Source organism: Pseudophryne corroboree, chromosome 1, assembly GCF_028390025.1.
Source record: "Pseudophryne corroboree isolate aPseCor3 chromosome 1, aPseCor3.hap2, whole genome shotgun sequence".
NCBI classification, from domain to species: Eukaryota; Metazoa; Chordata; class Amphibia; order Anura; family Myobatrachidae; genus Pseudophryne; species Pseudophryne corroboree.
In genome coordinates, this window is record NC_086444.1 from 733,410,106 (window position 1) to 733,434,632 (window position 24,527).

The 24,527-nt window shown below is 48.8% G+C and overlaps 1 protein-coding gene across 5 annotated transcripts in view; it reads left to right on the top strand.

Moving 5' to 3' along the window:
- LOC134909324 (mpv17-like protein 2) overlaps positions 1-24,527 on the top strand; it is a 107,718-nt gene that overhangs the window by 26,253 nt on the left and 56,938 nt on the right. For all 5 annotated transcript variants that reach the window (XM_063916124.1, XM_063916089.1, XM_063916109.1 and 2 more), the window contains exon 3: positions 5,268-5,429. In XM_063916124.1, coding sequence (XP_063772194.1) covers positions 5,268-5,429 — 162 coding nt within the window. The remainder of the gene's footprint in view (positions 1-5,267; positions 5,430-24,527) is intronic.

The window sequence follows — 24,527 nt, forward strand, 5'->3', positions numbered from 1 at the left end:
TATATTTGTCTGGCTATATTGTACTGTCGCGCTCTAAGGCTACATTCTTTATGATGTCTGCTACACAGGGCGGGAAATCCGCGGACGCTCCTGCATCATGCAGTGCTTGCACCATGGATTTACCTGAGGGGGAAGTTTTAGCTACTGGTACAGGCACTATGTGTCATACATCTCCCAGCCAGCCCGCAGCACCTGTGTCCGCTCAGGAACCACTCTAGGAAGCATTTTCAAATATGCTATCTACACTGGTATTGCATCTCACGCTCCCTGTGGGCCCTCCTGTGCCATTACAGCCCCATATTATCCCTGTGGTGAACCCGCCATGGGCAGATTCACTATCTACTCAGGTGCAAAAATTATATCACTCTTTGATTGCTCAACCTTCCCCTCGCCCCTTGAACGGGGCCAAGGGGTCCTCTAAGCGGGCCATTTCTTCCTCCCAATCCACTAATATTTTGGATAATTCTGATGAAGATGGGGAATATACTGATCTGTCAGACACTGATACAGTTGCTTCTGATGAGGATTCTATAACACAGGTTGATGTTCCATACCTAGTGGAGGCTATTAAGCTGATTCTCCAAATGGAGGATGACGCTGAAACTACTTCTACGTCTAAGAAACCTGATAAATTCAAACGTCAGAAGGTTGCTAAGGTAGTCTTACCACACTCTGACCATTTAATTGACATACGTCAGGAATCCGGGGCGTCTCCAGAAAATAAGTTTTACGTGTCCAAGAAGATGCTAGCGTGTTATCCTATCCCTGCAGAGTTGAGTAACAAATGGGAGACTCCGCTGCCGGTGGACTCTCATGTCACCCATCTTGTGGTGTCCTCGACTCTGCCTGTCACCACCGTCACCTCGCTGAAGGAACCGACGGATAAGCATGTGGAGGGTTGCCTGAAGTCTATTTACATTCTTACCGGTGCTGTGCATAGACCCACTATGGCAGCCTCTGGGGCTGCAAAAGGAATTGAAGCATGGGTTCAGGCAATTGAAGATGAGCTGCCCCAGGATTTTTCTGTCACTGCCAGACAATATTTGTCTTATTATTACCACAGCCTCCCATTATATTCAGGAGGTGGCCTCTGATGCAGATGTAATGGCGGCCAAGGCATCTACTACATCTATCCTGGCTCGTCGAATTATGTGGTTGAGGTTCTGGAAGGTGGACCTGGACTCCAAAAGACCTTGGTGGTGCTCCCTGACTTGGCGATGGTCAAGTCTGCATGTTTCCCAAGTACTAATCCTTCTGCTCCACAGGCTAAAATCACCACCTTTCGTTCCTTTCGAGCTCCAGGGAAAACAAAGGGTCAAGCGTATCCGTGACAGGCTCATGCTTCCAAAACCACTAAGCCTAAATATAACAATACTGGGCCACCCGTCAGCCTGCTTCCAAACAAGACTGTCACGATCCGGGTAATTTCTCATCTGTATTTACCTTTCAAATGCCTCCTGAGACTGTCCCAGCGTTCCAAGCCTGGATTCCATCTGCGCTGTCTGCGTGCAGCATGCTGCATCCCATTGCCTCAAGTCTCTTCATTGTGATTCTGGCAGCATCATGGTTAAAACTCTCATGCAAGTTACAAACAGTCTTTCCCTCCAAATTCAAACATGGGCGCAGCCATGTTTGTTTACATCACATGTTACTTTTCAGCCTATCAGCTGCACTCTGGTCTCTACCTAATTATCCAGCAGCTGCACTCTGGACTCTGCTTAATTGTCCAGCCAATACCTGCTTCCCAGCTGGTATAAATATCCTGCATTAAGGCTGCTTAGGTGTCAGTGCTTCAGTTGTCAAACCCTGTGATACAAGTCTCTCCTGCTTGTGGTTGTTCTGCTGTTGTTCCAGGTATTCCAACTCCTGTGTTCAGCTCCACTAGAGACCTGCACCAGCTACCACCTTGCGGTGCAGCCTGACTCTGCAGTGTCCCAGCATTGCATCCTGTGACCGGCAGTTACCCGACACCGGCTTCCAGCTTCCAGCGGTGCTCTGCCCTGCCAGTAACCATCGGTGTTCCGCCATCAATCTCCAGTCAGCATCGGTGTTCCGCCATCGATCTCCAGTAACTATCGGTGTTCCGCCATCGATTTCCAGTCACCATCGGTGTTCCATCATCGATCACTAGCTACATCGGTGTTCCGCCATCGATCTCCAGCTCCATCAGTGTTTCACCATTTGCCTTCTGCTACATCAGTGTTTCAGTACCTTGCCACAGTTCGCCATCGGTGCTCCCATCATCGAACTTTCTCATCATCGGTGCGTTCCGTAGCACCCTCACCACCTGGGCCGGTTCCACCCAGCATCCCCGGCAGTTCATAGGTGCTCACCTCATTACAGTGTATCATCAGTACCTCCAGCTTCCAGTGTGTCATCTGCTGGTCAGTTCCTATTTTTTCCATTTATTCAGCGAATGGGTGTTGGTTATGGACTTACCATCTCCAGGTGTTCCAAGACTGTATTGTGTTGATACCACACCTAGCAGCATCCTAACCACTGCTGCATTCTAGGAACTGTGTACTACTTCTATGCTATTAGTTCATATTGCTGAGCACTGCTATTCCTACCAACTGCCGATGTATAATCTGAACTGTGCATTATAAAAACACATTGACTTTTACACTGTTGTCTTGGTCACGCCTTCGGGCATCGGTGCTACAAGGTTCCCTGCATGTCCAAGAATCCCATACTGCCTCCCAGGTTTAAGTACACCTCAGCCCCTACAACTGAGGCCTCCTCAGGTCAGCACCAGCCCTCAGTTGTGACAAAGACAAGCCTGCTGCATGACAGGGCGGGCCTCCCCCTGGGGCACCCCAGGGTGGGAGGCCAACTTCTGCAGTTCGCCCAGGCCTGGTTAAAGTCCACTTCAGAATCCTGCGTGCGGGAGTTGTCTCTCACGGGTACGCAATCTCTTTCAAGAGACACAACCTCCTCGCTGGTTCTGTTCAACGGAAATCCCCTCGGATCCATTGAAAGCGCAAGCTCTACACCTGGTTGTACAATCCCTCCTGGAAACAGGAGTGGTAGTGTCGGTACCTCTGTCCCAGAGAGGCAGGGGATACTATTCGACCCTGTTTCTAGTTCCGAAACCAAATGGGTCTTTCCGGCCTATCCTCAACCTCAAATCATTGAACAAGTTTGTGAGAGTGTCCAAATTCCGTATTATGGAAACCCTGCGCTCTATTAAGCTGGCCATGGAACCCGAGGACTATATGGTATCCCTGGACATACAGGATGCTTACCTGCACATACCTATTGCCATTTCGCATCAGCAGTATCTGCGGTTTGCTATTGGCAACCTTCATTTTCAATTCCAGGCTCAGCCATTTGGACTGGCCACAGCACCTCGGATTTTCACCAAGGTCATGGCCGTGATGACGGCTTTCCTCCGTCAGCAGGGAATCGGGAATCCTGCCATATCTGGACGACTTGCTGTTTCTGGCGAACTCCCAAGATGTCCTCCTCAGTCAACTGGAGATGTCGGTCCAATTCCTACAAGCCCACGGGTGGCTCATCAATTGGAAGAAGTCCTCGCTGGTCCCTGCTCGGAGCATGATGCACCTGGGGGCGCTGCTGGACACACACAACCAAAGACTGTTCCTGTCTCCAGAGAATGTCCTGAAACTTCAGAACAAGATCAGATACTTCCTCTCTCGCCAGAGAGTGTCGATAAACTCGGCGATGCAAGTACTAGGCCTAATGGTGCTGTCTTTCGACATGGTAGAGAACGCTCAATTTCATTCCCGCCCTCTGCAGAGGTTAATCCTTTCCAAGTGGGACGACATGCCTCATCGGATCAGGTCTCAAATGATTTCCTTGACTCCGCAGGTTCGTCTGTCTGTCTGAGCTGGTGGCTACAGGACCAACAGTTGAGCAGGGGCCATCCCTTCTGGATCTCCAACTGGGTCCTTCTGGCAACGGCTGCCAGTCTGCGAGGTTGGGGCGTGGTGTTGGAGCAACACTCTTTCCAGGGTTGGTGGACCAGGGAGGAATCTATCCTCCCGATAAACATTCTGGAATTGCGGGCAGTGTTCAATGCGATGACACTGGCCCTGCCTCTGGTACAAAACAGGCCTGTTCAAGTACAATCAGACAACGCACCACTGTGGAGTACGTAAATCATCAAGGCGGCACACAAAGTCGCATGGCAATGATGGAAGTGTCAAAAATCCTCCAATGGGCGGAACGCCATCTACCAGCCTTATCGGCAGTGTTCATTCCGGGAGTCCTCAACTGGGAAGCGGACTTCCTCAGTCATCAGGACGTTCACGCTGGAGAGTGGAGTCTTCATCCCGAAATCTTTCAACTCCTAGTGGACAAGTGGGGCCTACCACATGTAGACCTTATGGCATCTCGACACAATCACAAGGTTCAGGTCTTGGAGCAAGGACAATGGATCCTCAAGCAGCGTTCGTGAATGCACTGGCAATTCCATGGTACTTTCGGCTGCCATACGTGTTCCCTCCAGTCCAGGGTAATACGGAAGTTCAAGCAAGAAAGAGGAATACTACTTCTAGTCGCTCCAGCGTGGCCCAGACGGCATTGGTTCTCAGACCTGCAGGGTCTCTCGATAGAGCGTCCTCTTATACTTCCGCAACGCCCAGACCTCGTCGTTTAGGGCCCTTGTGTCTACCTGGCCAGACTGGCTTTGACGGCATGGCTCTTGAAGCATCACTCCTGAGAGCAAAAGGTTTCTCTGAGGCGGTCATTCAAACTATTATTGAAATCCCATAAACCAGCTTCGGCTGTTATAAAACTGCAGTGCTGTAGTCACAAGTGAACCATCATAATCAGCATTAAAGTGATTAGTATTAGCTGCTATATGGACAAATCCTTGAATTAGCATCCTGGGGAGTGGTGTTTTATATAAAAGCTCATACTATATAGCACTTTATATGTTGTGGGTTTTTAGTATGTTTTCTGACTGTGTGGTATATGATATTATTATTTTTTTAACAAATTGAATCTGTCTTTTTAATACTTTACAAGTGCATGTGTCATTGAATTGTTTCTAATTTGTGTTTTCTTTTAATGGGTTGAGTATTCCCCTCTCTGACACAACTGCTAGGTAAAGGGATTTTTACTGGGTAAACCTGGCGCTTTGTCATTTTTCTGTTTATACTTTGATATTGGACTCTTAATTCTTCTCTGGTGCTAACCCCTTTAAAGGAACCAATTTTAACTAATTTTCATTGCCATTGCAGTACATATTAAAATGTAAAAAAATCTAATAGTCTGACACATTTATTTGTATTATTTCCCAGGCAGGATGTTGGTCATTGGTAGCTGCTTAGGCCCACTGGACCATTACTGGTATATTTGGCTTGACCGATTATTACCTGGCGCAACCGTACAGCTGGTAGTGAAGAAAGTTTTATTGGAACAAATCCTGGTGTCGCCAGTTCTGAGTTCATTGTTTTTCATGGGTAAGCTTGCACAACTTTTTCAAATGTCTAAAAAAACAAAACCCAAAACTGTAAAACTGATTTGGAGCCTTCAACTATTTCTCAGTGGTGTTACATTATTTTTCTTAATACACCGTTTGTCTGCCTGTATAGTAAAAGTGGCACGAGATACAGCATTAAATTCTTATCAAGGCACATTCAATTCACTTCCGGTGACTGGGTTCTTCTACTTTGTTGGCCAAGCTGGTGAAAGATGCATATGGGCAGCTTGAGTTTGTTTATAGCTTACATAGAAAGTAAAACAGCTTTTTTAGACCTAACGTTACAAAATCTTTAACAGATATTTTAACTTGAACATTTTGAAGCAGCATTATCCAAGTGACAATTCTAACTACAAAAACAATATTTTTCTTTTTTTTCTTTTGAGAAAGGATGGAATTTATAATGCAGCTTTTCCCTGGATGTAATGTACATAGAAAGTTCAGTGTGTACACGAGCCTACTGATTTATTCAAGAAAAAATAGATGTTTGCTTGTAATGGTACACAAAAGTGGCATGGCATGGTGCTCTGGCACCTATGACAAAGATGTACAGCGTCAAACACAATAATAAGTCATACTGTGTATATCCAGGTTACGGAACTCGGCTAATCTGCTGGATGCTAGTGTGGAGCAAAGCAATCCCCTGTGTTCTTTAATCTGTCAATACTTCAAATATACCAAAAAAGAAGAGGAAAAGACTCTCGTTAGAGTCTTTTCCTCTTCTTTTTTCTTTTTTGGTATACTAGTGTTCACTCTCAGGGGTGCACCTCCACATGAGTTACTGCTATAGTATCCTTCAATGAAGGATTAAATTCTAAACTACTGTGGTTTTTTCCAATTCATTCAGTGTCGTATCATATTTCACCACCTGTGCTCAAGTTTCCCATATCCCCTTTCTCCCTCTACATTAAAATACTTCAAATATACAAAGTTCATAGGGGGTAATTCAGACCTGATCGCCGCTGTGCATTTTCGCACAGCGAGTGATCAGATCTGAACTGCGCATGCGTATGCAATGCGCTGGCGCGTCGGACGACTGCACCGGTATCAGTGTCTAGCGACGGGATGGTGCGAAAAAATGCCATCGCACAGGTGATCGCAAGGTGATTGACAGGAAGTGGCCATTTGTGGGTGGCAACCGACCGTTTTACAGGAGTGTCCGGAGAAACTTAGGAGGGACCAGGCGTTTTGAGGGAGGGTGTCTGACGTCAGCTCCGGCCCCAATCAGCAGCATTACGTCGCAGCGGCTGAGTAAGTCCTGGGCAGTGCAGAGAATGCACAAACTGATGGCTGGGATGCAAAAAACGCACCCTAGCGATCAGGTCTCAATTACCCCCATAGTACATACATCTTGAGAAAGATGTGCAGTGAGGATGGCCTCAGAATTAGCAGGGGAAATGGTGTATCCACAGCAGTATTTTTTAGAAAATTTACATAAAATGTCTTAAACTACAGTAAATGGGCAAAGCTGTTATTTAAAGTACATTATAATAAATAATAATAACATTTCTCTAACGTCCTAAGTGGATGCTGGGGACTCCGTAAGGACCATGGGGAATAGCGGCTCCGCAGGAGACTGGGCACATCTAAAGAAAGCTTTAGGACTATCTGGTGTGCACTGGCTCCTCCCCCTATGACCCTCCTCCAAGCCTCAGTTAGATCTTTGTGCCCGAACGAGAAGGGTGCACACTAGGGGCTCTCCTGAGCTTCTTAGTGAAAGTTTTAGTTTAGGTTTTTTATTTTCAGTGAGACCTGCTGGCAACAGGCTCACTGCATCGAGGGACTAAGGGGAGAAGAAGCAAACTCACCTGCGTGCAGAGTGGATTGGGCTTCTTAGGCTACTGGACATTAGCTCCAGAGGGACGATCACAGGCCCAGCCTGGATGGGTCCCAGAGCCGCGCCGCCAGCCCCCTTACAGAGCCAGAAGGCAGAAGAGGTCCGGAAAATCGGCGGCAGAAGACGTCCTGTCTTCAACAAGGTAGCGCACAGCACTGCAGCTGTGCGCCATTGCTCTCAGCACACTTCACACTCCGGTCACTGAGGGTGCAGGGCGCTGGGGGGGGGGCGCCCTGAGACGCAATAATAAACACCTTGGATGGCAAAAAAATGCATCACATATAGCTCCTGGGCTATATGGATGCATTTAACCCCTGCCAAAACTACATAGAAAAACGGGAGATAAGGCTGCCGATAAGGGGGCGGAGCCTATCTCCTCAGCACACTGGCGCCATTTTCCCTCACAGCTCCGTTGGAGGGAAGCTCCCTGTCTCTCCCCTGCAGTCACTACACTACAGAAAGGGTTAAAAAAGAGAGGGGGGGCACTAATTACGCGCAGTATTAAAGATACAGCAGCTATAAGGGGAAAAACACTTATATAAGGTTATCCCTGTATATATATAGCGCTCTGGTGTGTGCTGGCAAACTCTCCCTCTGTCTCCCCAAAGGGCTAGTGGGGTCCTGTCCTCTATCAGAGCATTCCCTGTGTGTGTGCTGTATGTCGGTACATTTGTGTCGACATGTATGAGGAGAAAAATGAGTGGAGACGGAGCAGATTGCCTGTAATAGTGATGTCACCCCCTAGGGGGTCGACACCTGAGTGGATGAACTGTTGGAAGGAATTAAATGACAGTGTCAGCTCTGTATAAAAGACAGTGGTTGACATGAGACCGCCGGCTACTCAGCATGTGCCTGTCCAGACGTCTCATAGGCCGTCAGGGGCTCTAAAGCGCCCGTTACCTCAGATGGCAGATATAGACGCCGACACGGATACTGACTCCAGTGTCGACAGTGAAGAGACAAATGTGACTTCCAGTAGGGCCACACGTTACATGATTGAGGCAATGAAAAATGTTTTTACACATTTCTGATAATACGAGTACCACCAAAAAGGGGTATTATGTTCGGTGAGGAAAAACTACCTGTAGTTTTCCTGAATCTGAGAAATTAAATGAGGTGTGTGATGATGCGTGGTTTTCCCCCGATAACAACTGATAATTTCTAAAATGTTATTGGCATTATATCCTTTCCCGCCAGAGGCTAGGGTGCGTTGGGAAACACCCCCTAGGGTGGATAAAGCGCTCACACGCTTGTAAGGGCTCTACCCTCTCCTGAGATGGCCGCCCTTAAGGATCCTGCTGATAGAAAGCAGGAGGGTATCCTAAAATGTATTTACACACATACTGGTGTTATACTGCGACCAGCAATCGCCTCAGCCTGGATGTGCAGTGCTGGGTTGGCGTGGTCGGATTCCCTGACTGAAAATATTGATACCCTAGATAGGGACAGTATATTTTTGCCTATAGAGCATTTAAAAGATGCATTTCTATATATGCGTGATGCACAGCGGAATATTTGCCGACTGGCATCAAGTCAAAGTGCGTTGTCCATTTCTACCAGTAGAGGGTTATGGACACGTCAGTGGTCAGGTGATGCGTATTCCAAACGGCATTTGGAAGTATTGCCTTATTAAAGGGAGGAGTTATTTGGGGTCGGTCTTTCAGACCTGGTGGCCACGGCAACAGCTGGGAAATCCACGTTTGTACCCCAGGTCGCCTCTCAACATGAAAAGACGCCGTATTATCAGGCGCAGTCTTTTCGTGGACAAGCGGGCAAAAGATTCCTCATTTCTGCCCCGTGACAGAGGGAAAGGAAAAAGGCTGCAGAAATCAGCCAGTTCCCAGGAACAGAAACCCTCTCCCGCCTCTGCCAAGCCCTCAGTATGACGCTGGGGCTTTACAAGCAGAATCAGGCACGGTGGGGGGCCCGTCTCAATGAATTTCAGCGCGCAGTGGGCTCACTCGCAAGTAGACCCCTGGATCCTTCAGGTGATATCTCAGGGGTACAAATTAGAATTCGAGACGTCTCCCCCTCGCCGTTTCCTAAAGTCGGCTTTACCGATGTCTCCTTCTGACAGGGAGACTGTTTTGGAAGCCATTCACAAGCTGTATTCCCAGCAGGTGATAACAAGGTACCCCTCCTGCAACAGGGAACGGGGTATTATTCCACACTGTTGTGGTACCGAAGCCGGACGGCTCGGTGAGACCGATTCTAAATCTAAAATCTTTGAACACTTACATACAGAGGTTCAAATTCAAGATTGAGTCACTCAGAGCAGTGATTGCGAACCTGGAAGAAGGGGACTACATGATGTCTCGGGACATCAAGGATGCTTACCTTCATGTCAAAATTTACCCTTCTCATCAAGGGTACCTCAGGTTTATGGTACAGAACTGTCACTATCAGTTCAGACGCTGCCGTATGGATGGTCCACGGCACCCCGGGTCTTTACCAAGGTAATGGCCGAAATGATGATATTCCTTCGAAGGAAGGGAATTTTAGTTATCCTTTACTTGGACGATTCCCTGATAAGGGTAAGATCCAGGGAACAGTTGGAGGTCGGTGTAGCACTATTTCAGGTAGTGTTGCGGCAGCACGATTGGATTCTCAATATTCCAAAATCGCAGCTGGTTCCGACGACTTGTCTTCTGTTCCTAGGGATGATCCTGGACACAGTCCAGAAAAAGGCTTTTCTCCCGGAGGAGAAAGCCAGGGAGTTATCCGAGCTAGTCAGGAACCTCCTAAAACCGAGCCAAGTCTCAGTGCATCAATGCACAAGGGTTCTGGGTAAAATGGTGGCTTCCTAAGAAGCAATCCCATTCGGCAGATTCCACGCAAGAACTTTCCAGTGGGACCTGCTGGACAAATGGTCCGGGTCGCATCTTCAGATGCATCAGCGGATAACCCTGTCACCAAGGACAAGGGTGTCCCTCCTGTGGTGGTTGCAGAGTGCTCATCTTCTAGAGGGCCGCAGATTCGGCATTCAGGACTGGGTCCTGGTGACCACGGATGCCAGCCTGCGAGGCTGGGGAGCAGTCACACAGGGAAGGAATATCCAGGGCTTATGGTCAAGTCTGGAGACATCACTTCACATAAATATCCTGAAGCTAAGGGCCATTTACAATGCTCTAAGCTTAGCAAGACCTCTGCTTCAAGGTCAGCCGGTGTTGATCCAGTCGGACAACATCACGGCAGTCACCCACGTAAACAGACAGGGTGGCACAAGAAGCAGGAGGGAAATGGCAGAAGCTGCAAGGATTCTTCGCTGGGCGGAAAATCATGTGATAGCACTGTCAGCAGTATTCATTCCGGGAGTGGACAACTGGGAAGCAGACTTCCTCAGCACGACCTCCACCCGGGAGAGTGGGGACTTCACCCAGAAGTCTTCCACATGATTATAAACCGTTGGGAAAAACTCGACAGGTATTGCGCCAGGTCAAGGGACCCTCAGGCAATAGCTGTAGACGTTCTGGTAACACCGTGGGTATACCAGTCAGTGTATGTGTTCCCTCCTCTGTCTCTCATACCCAAGGTACTGAGATTGATAAGATGGAGAGGAGTAAGCACTATATTCGTGGCTCCGGATTAGCCAAGAAGGACTTGGTAACCGGAACTTCAAGAGATGCTCACGGAGGATCCGTGGCCTCTACCTCTAAGAAGGGACCTGCTCCAGCAAGGACCCTGTCTGTTCCAAGACTTACCACGGCTGCGTTTGACGGCATGGCGGTTGAACGCCGGATCCTGAAAAGGCATTCCGGATGAAGTCATCCCTATCCTGATCAAAGCCAGGAAGGATGTAACCGCAAAACATTATCACCGCATTTGGCGAAAATATGTTGCGTGTTGCGAGGCCAGTAAGGCCCGACGGAGGAAATTCAACTGGGTCGTTTCCTACATTTCCTGCAAACAGGAGTGTCTATGGGCCTGAAATTGGGGTCCATTAAGGTTCAAATTTCGGCCCTGTCAATTTTCTTCCAAAAAGAACTAGCTTCAGTCCCTGAAGTTCAGACGTTTGTAAAAGGGGTACTGCATATACAGCCTCCTTTTGTGCCTTCAGTGGCACTTTGGGGATCTCAATGTAGTTTTTGGGTTCCAAAAGTCACATTGGTTTGAACCAATTAAATCTGTGGAGTTAAAATATCTCACATGGAAAGTGGTCATGCTGTTAGCCCTGGCCTGGGCCAGGCGCGTGTCAGAATTGGCGGCTTTATCCTGTAAAAGCCCTTATCTGATTTTCCATTCGGACAGGGCGGAATTGAGGACTCGTCCTCAGTTTCTCCCTAAGGTGGTTTCAGCGTTTCACCTGAACCAACCTATTGTGGTGCCTGCGGCTACTAGGGACTTGGAGGACTCCAAGTTGCTAGACGTTGTCAGGGCCCTGAAAATATATGTTTCCAGGACGGCTGGAGTCAGAAAATCTCACTCGCTGTTTATCCTGTATGCACCCAACAAGCTGGGTGCTCCTGCTTCTAAGCAGACTATTGCTCGTTGGATTTGTAGTACAATTCAGCTTGCACATTCGGTGGCAGGCCTGCCACAGCCAAAAATCTGTAAATGCCCACTCCACAAGGAAGGTGGGCTCATCTTGGGCGGCTGCCCGAGGGGTCTCGGCTTTACAACTTTGCCGAGCAGCTACTTGGTCAGGAGCAAATACGTTTGTAAAATTCTACAAAATTGATACCCTGGCTGAGGAGGACCTGGAGTTCTCTCATTTGGTGCTGCAGAGTCATCCGCACTCTCCCGCCCGTTTGGGAGCTTTGGTATAATCCCCATGGTCCTTACGGAGTCCCCAGCATCCACTTAGGACGTTAGAGAAAATAAGAATTTACTTACCGATAATTCTATTTCTCGTAGTCCGTAGTGGATGCTGGGCGCCCATCCCAAGTGCGGATTGTCTGCAATACTGGTACATAGTTATTGTTACCAAAAAAAAATCGGGTTATTGCTGTAGTGAGCCATCTTTTCTAGAGGCTCCTCTGTTATCATGCTGTTAACTGGGTTCAGATCACAAGTTGTACGGTGTGATTGGTGTGGCTGGTATGAGTCTTACCCGGGATTCAAGATCCTTCCTTATTGTGTACGCTCGTCCGGGCTTAGTATCCTAACTGAGGCTTGGAGGAGGGTCATAGGGGGAGGAGCCAGTGCACACCAGATAGTCCTAAAGCTTTCTTTAGATGTGCCCAGTCTCCTGCGGAGCCGCTATTCCCCATGGTCCTTACGGAGTCCCCAGCATCCACTACGGACTACGAGAAATAGAATTATCGGTAAGTAAATTCTTATTTTTCTCATACGTCCTAGAGGATGCTGGGGATGCTTCAAGAACCATGGGGTATAGACGGGATCCGCAGGAGACATGGGCACACTATAAGACTTTGAATGGGTGTGAACTGGCTCCTCCCTCTATGCCCCTCCTCCAGACTCCAGTTAGATTCTGTGCCCAGTGAGACTGGATGCACACCGAGGAGCTCTCCAGAGTTTATCTGAAAAAGACTTTATTAGGTTTGCTATTTTCAGGGAGACCTGCTGGCTACAGGCTCCCTGCATCGTGGGAGTGAGGGGAGAGAAGCAGACCTACTTCTTAAGAGTTCAAGGGCTCTGCTTCTTAGGCTACTGGACACCATTATCTCCAGAGGGTTCGATCACTACGGTACGCCTAGCTGCTTGTTCCCGGAGCCGCGCCGTCACCCCCCTCACAAAGCCAGAAGATAGGAGCCAGGTGAGTATGAGAAGATCAGAAGACTTCAGTGACTGCAGAAGCGGTACCGCGCAGCGCGCCATGCTTCCACACATAACACAGCACTGCAGGGCGCAGGGGGGTATAACTTAATGCTGAATACCTCAAATCAGACTGGCATGGAGTTATAACAGTGCCCCTCAATAACTCCATGCTGAATACCTCAAATCAGACTGGCATGGAGTTCTAAAAGTGCCCCGGGCACTAGTTAAGGGACCCCCGCCAGTATAAACATATTTTTAAGCGGGACTGAAGTGCGCCATGTAGTGGGCGGGGCTTAGCCCATACAGCTCTGACCAGCGCCATTTTCTCTCCTCAGAAGCTGCAGAGACGCTGGCCCTGTCCTCCACACTGCTGTACAAGTAACACAGTGCAAAAGGGGGGGGGGGGCACAAATAATTATATATATATATATATATATATATATATATAGCGCTAACAGGTCTGGGCAGTCATTTTACTGGCCTCAGTACCGGGATAGGCGCTTGGTGTGAGCTGGCAGAACTCTCTCTGTGTCCCTCTTGCAGGCTTTATTGTGGGTCTGACTTCTATAGCCCCAGTGTGGTTGTGCGTGTCGGTTGGCGTGTGTCGACATGTCTGATGCTGAATGCTCTTCCCAGGAGGAGGCTGTAGTGGGGACAGAAAATAATGTGAGAGTGACCGTGTCGGCACCGCCGACGGATGATCGGGTGAATATGTTGAGTGTTTTAAACGCAAACGTGACTAAGTTTACTAAGAGATTTGATAAATCTGAGTCTAAGAACCAAACATGGAGAAAATCCATGGAAGATGCTTTGTCACAGGCCCAGACCCCTTCGAGGTCACAGAAACGTGCATTTGCCCAGATAGCAGATACGGATACCGACACGGACTCTTATTCCAGTGTCGACTATAGTGATGCCAGATTACATCCAAAGCTGGCAAAGAGTATTCAGTACATGATTGTGGCGATAAAAGATGTATTACATATCACTGAGGACCCTGCTGTTCCTGATACTAGGGTCTGTATGTTTAAAGGAAAGAAACCTGAGGTAACGTTTCCTCCCTCTCATCAACTGAACGCGCTTTTTGAAAAGGCTTGGGAAAATCTTGACAAAAAGATACAGGTTCCCAAAAGAATTCCAGTGGCATATCCGTTCCCTTCTTGGGACAGCGAAAGATGGGAGTCAATCCCCACGGTAGACAAAGCTTTATCGCGTCTATCCAAAAAGGTGGCGCTTCCGTCTCCTGACACGGCAGCCCTAAAGGATCCTGCGGATCGTAAGCAGGAAAATACACTGAAATCCATTTATGTCACTACAGGTTCACTACAGGCCTGCCGTTGCTGCGGCATGGGTGAGTAGCGCTATTGAAACGTGGGCAGATAACTTGTCATCTGAGGTAGATACCCTAGACAGGGATAGTGTGCTTTTGACTCTGGGTCACATCAGGGACGCTGCAGCATATTTAAAAGAAGCTGTAAGGGATATTGGCCTTTTGGGTTCAAGGGCCAATGCCATGGCGGTCGCAGCAAGGAGAGCATTGTGGATACATCAATGGAATGCTGATGCTGACTCTAAGAAGGCGATGGAGTGTCTTCCTTTTAACGGTAGTGTCTTGTTTGGCGATGGCCTCACTGACCTGGTGTCTACGGCTACCGCGGGTAAGTCTTCATTTCTCTGACGTCCTAGTGGATGCTGGGGACTCCGTAAGGACCATGGGGAATAGACGGCTCCGCAGGAGACTGGGCACATCTAAAGAAAGCTTTAGGACTATCTGGTGTGCACTGGCTCCTCCCCCTATGACCCTCCTCCAAGCCTCAGTTAGATTTCTGTGCCCGGCTGAGCTGGATGCACACTAGGGGCTCTCCTGAGCTCCTAGGAAGAAAGTATATGTTAGGTTTTTTATTTTCAGTGAGACCTGCTGGCAACAGGCTCACTGCACCGAGGGACTAAGGGGAGAAGAAGCGAACCTACCTAAGTGGTGGTAGCTTGGGCTTAGGCTACTGGACACCATTAGCTCCAGAGGGATCGAACACAGGACCCGACCTCGTCGTCCGTTCCCGGAGCCGCGCCGCCGTCCCCCTTACAGAGCCAGAAGCAAGAAGGTGGTCCGAAAAATCGGCGGCTGAAGACTTCTGTCTTCTCCAAGGTAGCGCACAGCACTGCAGCTGTGCGCCATTGCTCCTCATGCACACCACACACTGCGGGACACTGATGGGTGCAGGGCGCTGGGGGGGGGGGGGGGCCCTGAGCAGCAATATTAACACCTTGGCTGGCGAACTGACACCATATATAGCCCCAGGGGGTATATAGGTGTTTATTAACCCCTGACAGAACTTTTACAATAGCGGGAGAAAGCCCGCCGAAAAAGGGGCGGAGCCATCTCCCTCAGCACACTGGCGCCATTTTCCCTCACAGCTCTGCTGGAGGGATCGCTCCCTGGCTCTCCCCTGCAGTCCTGCACTACAGAAAAGGGTTAAAAAGAGAGGGGGGGCACAAATTAGGCGCAGTATATATATATTATGCAGCTATAAGGGAAAACACTCTCTATAGGTGATATCCCTGTGATATATAGCGCTCTGGTGTGTGCTGGCATACTCTCCCTCTGTCTCCCCAAAGGGCTTTGTGGGGTCCTGTCCTCTGTCAGAGCATTTCCTGTGTGTGTGCTGTGTGTCGGTACTGCTGTGTCGACATGTATGATGAGGATAATGATGTGGAGGCGGAGCAAATGCCTGTGAATGGGATGTCACCCCCTGCGGGGTCGACACCGGTGTGGATGGACTTATGGAAGGAATTACGTGACAGTGTCAACTCCTTACATAAAAGGTTTGACGACATAGGACAGCCGGCTGCTCAGCTTGTGCCTGTCCAAGCGTCTCACATGTCATCAGGGGCTCTAAAACGCCCGCTACCTCAGATGGCAGACACAGATGTTGACACGGATACCGACTCCAGTGTCGACGACGATGAGACTAGTGTACCTTCCAATAGGGCCACCCGTTACATGATTGAGGCAATGAAAAATGTATTACACATTTCTGATAATACCCCAGATACCACAAAAAAGGGTATTATGTTTGGTGACAGAAAACTACCAGTAGTTTTCCTGCATCTGAGGAATTGATATGAGGTGTGTGAGGAAGCGTGGACTTCCCCCGATAAGAAATTGATAATTTCTAAGCAGCGTACCCTTTTCCGCCAGAGGATAGGTCACGTTGGGAAATAACCCCTAGGGTAGATAAAGCGGTTACACGCTTATTAAAAAAGGTGGCACTACCGTCACGGATACGGCCGCCCTGAAGGACCTGCTGATAGAAAGCAGAAAACTACCCTTAAAGCTATATACACACACACGGGCATTATATTGAGACCTGCTATTGCCTCGGCATGGATGTGCAGTGTGGCAGCTGCGTGGTCAGATTCCCTGTCGGATAATATTCATACTATAGATAGGGACAATATTTTGCTGAAAATAGAGCATATAAAAGACGCTGTCTTATACATGCGTGATGCACAGAGGGATATTTGCCGACTGGCATCACTAATAAGCGCTATGTAAAACCATTGCCGCCAGACGGGGGTTATGGACTCTGCAATGGTCGGGCGATGCCGATTCAAAACGGCACATGGAAGTTTGCCCTAGAAGGGGGTGGAACTGTTTGGGGATGGTCTTTCAGACCTCGTTTCCACAGCTACGGCTGGGAAATCAAAACTTTTGCCACAAGCTACCCCACAGCAAAAGTAAGCACTGTATTATCAGGTACAGTCCCTTCGGCCCCAGAAAAGTAGAGGGCTAGAGGCTCATCTTTTCTGCCAAGAGGAAAAGGTAGAAGGAAAAAGCTGCAGCACACAGCTAGTTCCCGGGAGCAGAAGTCCTCCCCTGTGTCCGGTAAGTCCACAGCATGACGCTGAGGCTGCTCAGGCGGACCTGGGTACGGTGGGGGCCCGTCTCAGAAATTTCAGCGCACAGTGGGCTCTCTCACAGGTGGATCCCTGGGTTCTTCAAACAGTATCTCAGGGGTACAGTCTGGAATTCGAGACGTCTCTCCCCCGCCGTTTCCTAAAATCTGCCTTACCGGCAACTCCCTCTGGCAGGGAGGCAGTGTTGGTGGCTATCCAAAAAACTGTATTCACAGCAAGTGATTATCAAGGTACCCCTCCTTCGGCAGGAAAAGGGTTACTTTTCCACAATGTTTGTGGTATCGAAACCGGACGGTTCGGTGAGACCCATCTTAAATTTAAAATCCTTGAACACATATAACAAAAGATTTAAGTTCAAGATGGAATCGCTCAGGGCGATTATTGCGATCCTGGATGAGGGGGATTACAGGGTCTCTCTGGACATCAAGGATACTTACCTGCATGTCCCCATTTACCCTCCTCACCAGGAGTACCTCAAGATTGTGGTACCGGACTGTCACTATCAGTTCCAGACGCTGCCGTTTGGATTATCCACGGCACCGAGGGTCTTTACCATGGGTAATGACCGAAATGATGATACTCCTTCGCAAGAAGGGAGTTTTAATTATCCCGTATTTGGACGATCTCCTGATAAAGGCGAGGTCCAAGGAACAGTTGGTAAGGGGGTAGCACTTTCTCGGGAAGTGCTGCAACAGCAGGACTGGATTCTCAATTCCAAAGTCACAGCTGGTCCCGACGACACGTCTTCTGTTCCTGGGAATGATTCTGGAAACAGACCAGAAAAAAGTGTTTCTTCCAATTTTCCAGTGGGACCTGTTGGACAAATGGTCCGGGTCCCATCTCCAGATACAGCAGCGGATAACCCGGTCGGCAAGAACCAGGGTGTCGCTGCGGTGGTGGCTGCAGAGGGTTCATCTACTAGAGGGCCGCAGATTCGGAATACAGGACTGGGTCCTGGGGACCACGGATGCCAGCCTTCGGGGCTGGGGTGCAGTCACACAGGGAATAAAATCCCAAGGACTATGGTCCAAACAGGAGTTTTCACTTAACCTAAATTTTCTGGAGATAAGAGCCATTTACAAGGCCCTAAGCAAAACAAGGCCCCTGCTTCACCAGCCGTACTGATCCAATCAGACAACATCACGGCGCTCGCCCATGTAAACAGGCAGGGCGGCACAAGAAGCAGGTGGGCGATGGCAGAAGCCACAAGGATTCCCCGTTGGGCGGAAAATCATGTGGTAGCACTGGCAGCAGTGTTCATTCCGGGAGTGGACAACTGGGAAGCAGACTTCCGCAGCAGACTCCACCCGGGAGAATAGGGACTTCATCCAGAAGTCTTCCAAATGCTGGTAAACCGTTGGGAAAGACCACAGGTGGACATGAGGGCGTCCCGCCTCAATAAAAAAGATATTGCGCCAGGTCAAGGGAACCTCAGGCGATCGCTGTGGACGCTCTAGTGACACCGCGGGTGTACCAGTCGGTTTATGTGTTCCCTCCTCTCCCTCTCATACCCAAGGTACTGAGGATAATAAGGAAAATAGGAGTAAGAACTATACTCATTGTTCCGGATTGGCCAAGAAGGGCTTGGTACCTGGAACTTCAGGAGTTGATCTCAGAGGACCCATGGCCTCTGCCACTCAGACAGGATCTGCTGCAGCAGGGGCCCTGTCTGTTCAAAGACTTACCGCGGCTGCATTGACGGCATGGCGGTTGAACACCGGATCCTGAGTGAAAAAGGCATTCCGGAGGAAGTCATTCTTATCCTGATCAAAGCCAGGAAGGATGTCAGCGTGAAGTTCAGACGTTGTAAGGGAGTGCTGCATATTCAGCTCCTTTTTTGTGCCCCAGTGGCACCTTGGGATCTCAATGTGGTTTTGAAGTTCCTGGAATCACATTGGTTTGAGCCACTTAAAACCGTGGATTTGAAATATCTCACATGAAAAGTGGTCATGTGTTGGCTCTGGCTTCGGCCAGGCATGTGTCAGAATTGGCGGCTTTGTCATAAAAAAAAAAAAAAAAGCCCTTACCTGACTTTCCATATGGATAGGGCAGAGTTGAGGACTCGTCCTCACTTTCTCCCGAAGGTGGTATCAGGTTTTCACTTGTACCAACCTATTGTGGTGCCTGCGGCTACTAGGGACCTGGAGGATTCCAAGTTACTGGACGTAGTCAGGGCCATGAAAAATTATATTTCCAGGACGGCTGGCGTCAGGAAAACTGACTCGCGTTTATCCTAGATGCACCCAACATGCTGGGTGCTCCTGCTTCTAAGCAGACTATAGCGCGCTGGATTTGTAGCACTATTCAGCTTGCGCATTCTGCGGTGGGACTACCGCAGCCTAAATCTGTAAAAGCCCATTCCACATGGAAGGGGGCTCATCTTGGGCGGCTGCCCGAGGGGTCTCGGCTTTACAACTTGGCCGAGCTGCTACTTGGTCAGGGGCAAACACGTTGCAAAATTCGACAAATTTGATACCCTGGCTGAGAAGGACCTTGAGTTCTCTCATTCGGTGCTGCAGAGTCATCCGCACTCTCCCGTTCGTTTGGGAGCTTTGGTATAATCCCCATGGTCCTTACGGAGTCCCCAGCATCCACTAGGACGTCAGAGAAAATAAGATTTTACTCACCGGTAAATCTATTTCTCGTAGTCCGTAGTGGATGCTGGGCGCCCATCCCTAGTGCGGATTGTCTGCAATACTTGTAAATAGTTATTGTTACACAAATCAGGTTGTTATTGCGAACCATCTATTCAGAGGTTCCATTGTTATCATACTGTTAACCGGGGTTCCTATCACGAGTTATATGGTGTGATTGGTGTGGCTAGTATGAGTCTTACCCGGGATTCAAAATCCTTCCTTATTGTGTCAGCTCTTCCGGGCACAGTGTCCTAACTGAGGCTTGGAGGAGGGTCATAGGGGGAGGAGCCAGTGCACACCAGATAGTCCTAAAGCTTTCTTTAGATGTGCCCAGTCTCCTGCGGAGCCGTCTATTCCCCATGGTCCTTACGGAGTCCCCAGCATCCACTACGGACTACGAGAAATAGATTTACTGGTGAGTAAAATCTTATTTTTTACCTTATGTCCCTGCACAGCAGAAGAAATTGCCTCACTATCAGATGCAGGCCTTTCGGACCAATAAATTCAAAAAAGGAAGTGGGTCCTCCTTCCTTGCTGCGAGGGGGAGAGGACGGGGAAAAAGGTCACAGGCTGTGGCAATTTCTCAGGAGCAGAAGTCCTCTCCGGCTTCTACCAAATCCACCGCATGACGCTGGGGCTCCGTTGCGGGAGTCCGCGCCAGTGGGGGCACGTCTCAAACTCTTCAGTCAGGTCTGGGTGCACTCGGACCTGGATCCTTGGATAGTAGACATAGTAACCTGGGGGTACAATTTAGAGTTTCAAGACTTGCCCCCTCACCGATTTTTCAAATCGGCCTTGCCAGCTTCTCTTCCAGAAAGGGAGACAGTAAGCACTTCGATACTAAACTTGTGTCAAAATCAAGTGATTGTCATGGTACCCCCGTCTCAACAGGGGGAAGGGTTTTATTCGAGCCTGTTCGTATTCCCGAAGCCGGATGGCTCAGTCAGACCGATTCTGAACCTAAAATCCCTCAATTTCTTTCGAAAAAAATTCAAATTCAAGATGGAATCTCTCCAAGCAGTGATCTCCAGTCTGGAGGAGGGGGATTTTATGGTGTCGGTCGACATAAAGGATGCCTACTTACATGTCCCCATATATCCTCCACATCAGGCTTACCTGAGATTTGCTGTGCAGGATTGTCATTACCAATTTCAGACGTTCTCGTTTGGTCTGTCCACGGCTCCGAGGATTTTCACCAAAGTAATGGCGGAAATGATGGTTCTCCTGCGCAAGCAGGGAATCACAATTATCCCGTACTTGGACGATCTCCTCATAAAGGCGAGGTCCAAGGAGCAATTGTTGAAGAATGTTGCTCTTTCACTGACGATTCTGCTACAACACGGTTGGCTCTTAAATTTGACAAAATCACAGTTGGATCCAACGACACGGCTGTCGTTCCTGGGTATGATTCTGGATACAGAATTACAAAGAGTTTTTCTTCCTGTGGAAAAAGCTCTGGAAATACAGAACATGGTAAAACAGATTCTGAAACCGGCAAAGGTGTCAGTTCTTCACTGCACTCGGTTGCTGGGGAAGATGGTGGCGGCCTACGAGGCCATTCCGTATGGCAGGTTCCATGCCAGGGTGTTTCAGTGGAACCTGCTGGACCAGTGGTCCGGGTCTCACCTGGACATGCACCGGAAAATAATTCTATCTCCCAGGACCAGAATTTCCCTTCTATAGTGGCTGCACAGTTCTCACCTTCTGGAGGGACGCAGGTTCGGGATTCAGGATTGGATCCTGGTGACCACAGATGCAAGCCTCCGAGGCTGGGGAGCAGTCACACAGGGAAGAAACTTTCAGGGAAAGTGATCAAGCCAGGAAGCTTGTCTACACATATACATTCTGGAATTAAGAGCCATCTACAACGGCATACTGCAAGCAGAACATCTTCTTCGAGGTCTGCCGGTCTTGATTCAGTCAGACAACGTGACAGCAGTTGTGTACATAAACCGCCAAGGCGGAACTAAAAGCAGAGCGGCGATGGCCGAGGCCACGAAGATTCTTCGCTGGGCGGAAAGACATGCCAGCGCTCTGTCAGCGGTCTTCATTCCAGGAGTGGACAACTGGTAAGCAGACTTCCTCAGCAGACACGATCTCCATCCAGGAGAGTGGGGTCTTCATCAAGAGGTTTTTGCAGAAGTGACAAGTTGTTGGGGAGTTCCTCAAGTGGACATGATGGCGTCCCGCCTCAACAAAAAACTTCAGAGATATTGTTCCAGGTCAAGGGACCCTCAAGCGATAGCGGTGGACGCCCTAGTGACACCGTGGGTGTTTCAGTCGGTCTATGTGTTCCCTCCACTTCCACTCATTCCAAAGGTGATAAAAATTATAAGAAGAACAAGGGTTCAGGCGATCCTCATTGTTCTGGATTGGCCAAAAAGGGCCTGGTATCCAGATCTTCAGGAGTTGCTCATAGAAGATCCCTGGCCTCTTCCTCTTCGGGAGGACCTGTTACAACAGGGGCCGTGCGTGTATCAGGACTCACCGCGGCTGCGTTTGACGGCATGGCGGTTGAACGCGAAATCTTAGCCCGAAAGGGTATTCCCAGTGAAGTCATTCCTACACTTAGTAACGGCAAAGCATTACCACCGTATTTGGAGAAAATATGTGTCTTGGTGTGAATCCCAGAAGGCTCCTACTGAAGAATTTCACCTGGGGCGTTTGCTCCATTTCCTACAAGCAGGTGTGGATGCGGGCCTAAAGTTAGGCTCTATTAAAGTACAGATTTCAGCCTTGTCGATCTTTTTTCAAAAAGAATTGGCCTCCCTTCCAGAAGTTCAGACCTTCGTAAAAGGCGTGCTGCACATCCAACCTCCCTTTGTGCCCCCAGTGGCACCATGGGACCTTAATGTGGTGTTGCAATTCTTGCAATCACATTGGTTTGAACCTTTGCGCAAGGTTGAGTTAAAATTCCTTACTTGGAAAGTGGTCATGTTGTTGGCCTTGGCGTCTGCAAGGCGAGTGTCTGAGTTGGCGGCTTTGTCTCACAAAAGCCCCTATTTGATTTTCCATGCTGATAGAGCGAAGTTGAGAACTCGTCAGCAATTTCTGCCAAAAGTGGTTTCATCATTTCATGTTAACCAGCCAATCGTGGTGCCAGTGGCCACTGACGCCTTGGCGGAGTCAAAGTCTCTGGATGTGGTCAGAGCTTTGAAGATCTATGTCGCCAGAACGGCGCATATTAGGAAAACGGAGGCTCTGTTTGTCCTGTGGGCTCCCAACAAGATTGGGGCTCCTGCTTCCAAGCAGACTATTGCGCGCTGGATTTGTAATACAATTCAGCAGGCTCATTCTACGGCAGGATTGCCGTTACCGAAATCGGTGAAAGCCCATTCTACCAGAAAGGTGGGCTCATCCTGGGCGGCTGCCTGGGGAGTCTCGGCGTTACAACTTTGCCGAGCTGCTACTTGGTCGGGTTCAAACACCTTTGCGAAGTTTTACAGGTTTGATACCCTGGCTGAGGAGGACCTCTTGTTTGGTCAATCGGTGCTGCAGTCATCCGCACTCTCCCGCCCGTTCTAGAGCTTTGGTATAAACCCCATGGTTCTTGAAGCATCCCCAGCATCCTCTAGGACGTATGAGAAAATAGGATTTTAATACCTACCGGTAAATCCTTTTCTCTTAGTCCGTAGAGGATGCTGGGTGCCCGTCCCAGTGCGGGCTGTACCTGCAGTTTGGTTATAGTTACGCTCATGTTGCGTTGAGTTCAGTCAATCTGTGACTGTTGTTGGTCATGCTGTTGCATGCGTTGTTGTTGTTGAATGCCATGTTGTACGGCGTGTTAGTGGTGTGAGCTGGTATGTATCTCACCTTAGTTTAAAATAATTAAATAAATCCTTTTCCTCTAAATGTCCGTCTCCCTGGGCACAGTTCCTATAACTGGAGTCTGGAGGAGGGGCATAGAGGAAGGAGCCAGTTCACACCCATTTAAAGTCTCATAGTGTGCCCATGTCTCCTGCGGATCCCGTCTATACCCCATGGTTCTTGAAGCATCCCCAGCATCCTCTACGGACTAAGAGAAAAGGATTTACCGGTAGGTATTAAAATCCTATTATTTAAAGTACATTATAATAAATAATAATAAAATGTAAATACATTATACAAAATAGCAATAATTTAACTTTACCTATTAACTCTCTGGAAATTATTACTTGCTGTGGTCTGTCAGTTTACAAATAGGCAAAAACAATTTAATGTTTATTTGGGATGGTAATAATGTAATGAATTGGCCAGGGCCCCTTATCTGATGTGACTGCTGTAATAGGAGGTGCTGCTGCATTTGGTTGGATACATAGTAACGATGACTGTAACAGCCTGTACAGTAGGCCATCAGTGGGTTATCCATCGATGGTTACCATCGATGGATAACCTTGATAGACGGAAACCATCTGAAAGGGAACCATCGATGATTTTGACCATCAATGGTCACCCTTACTTTAATATTGAGTGAATCGCAGGCCAACCAGGGCCCGGGGGAAGGGCTCACGGGTGTCGGGGACGGAGCTATGCTCTGTGTCCCTGACACCCTGAAACATAAAAAAAAAATCTGGTTCTCCCCCATCGATGGTAAAAGTAGTTAACATCGGTCATAGACCATTAATGATTTTGAATCATCAATGGTCGATGGCCATCCCTAATGCTCTCTGTGGTATATGGGGGTCACTGATGCTGTCTGTAATATACGGGGGCTACCGATGCTCTGCAGTATACTGACATCACTGATGCTCTCTGTGGTATACAGGAGTCACTGATGTTTTCTTTTTCCACAGGGGTCAGTGATGCTCTCTGGGGTATACGGGGGTCACTGATGCTTTCTGTGGTATGCGGGGGTCACTGACGCACTCTGTAGTATATGGGAGTCGTCCTGATGCTCTCTGGTATTTGGGGGTAATATATATGTGCCGCACCTCCTGTTGTGTGTGTGTGTGTGTGTGTGTGTGTGTATATGTATGCATGTATGTATGTA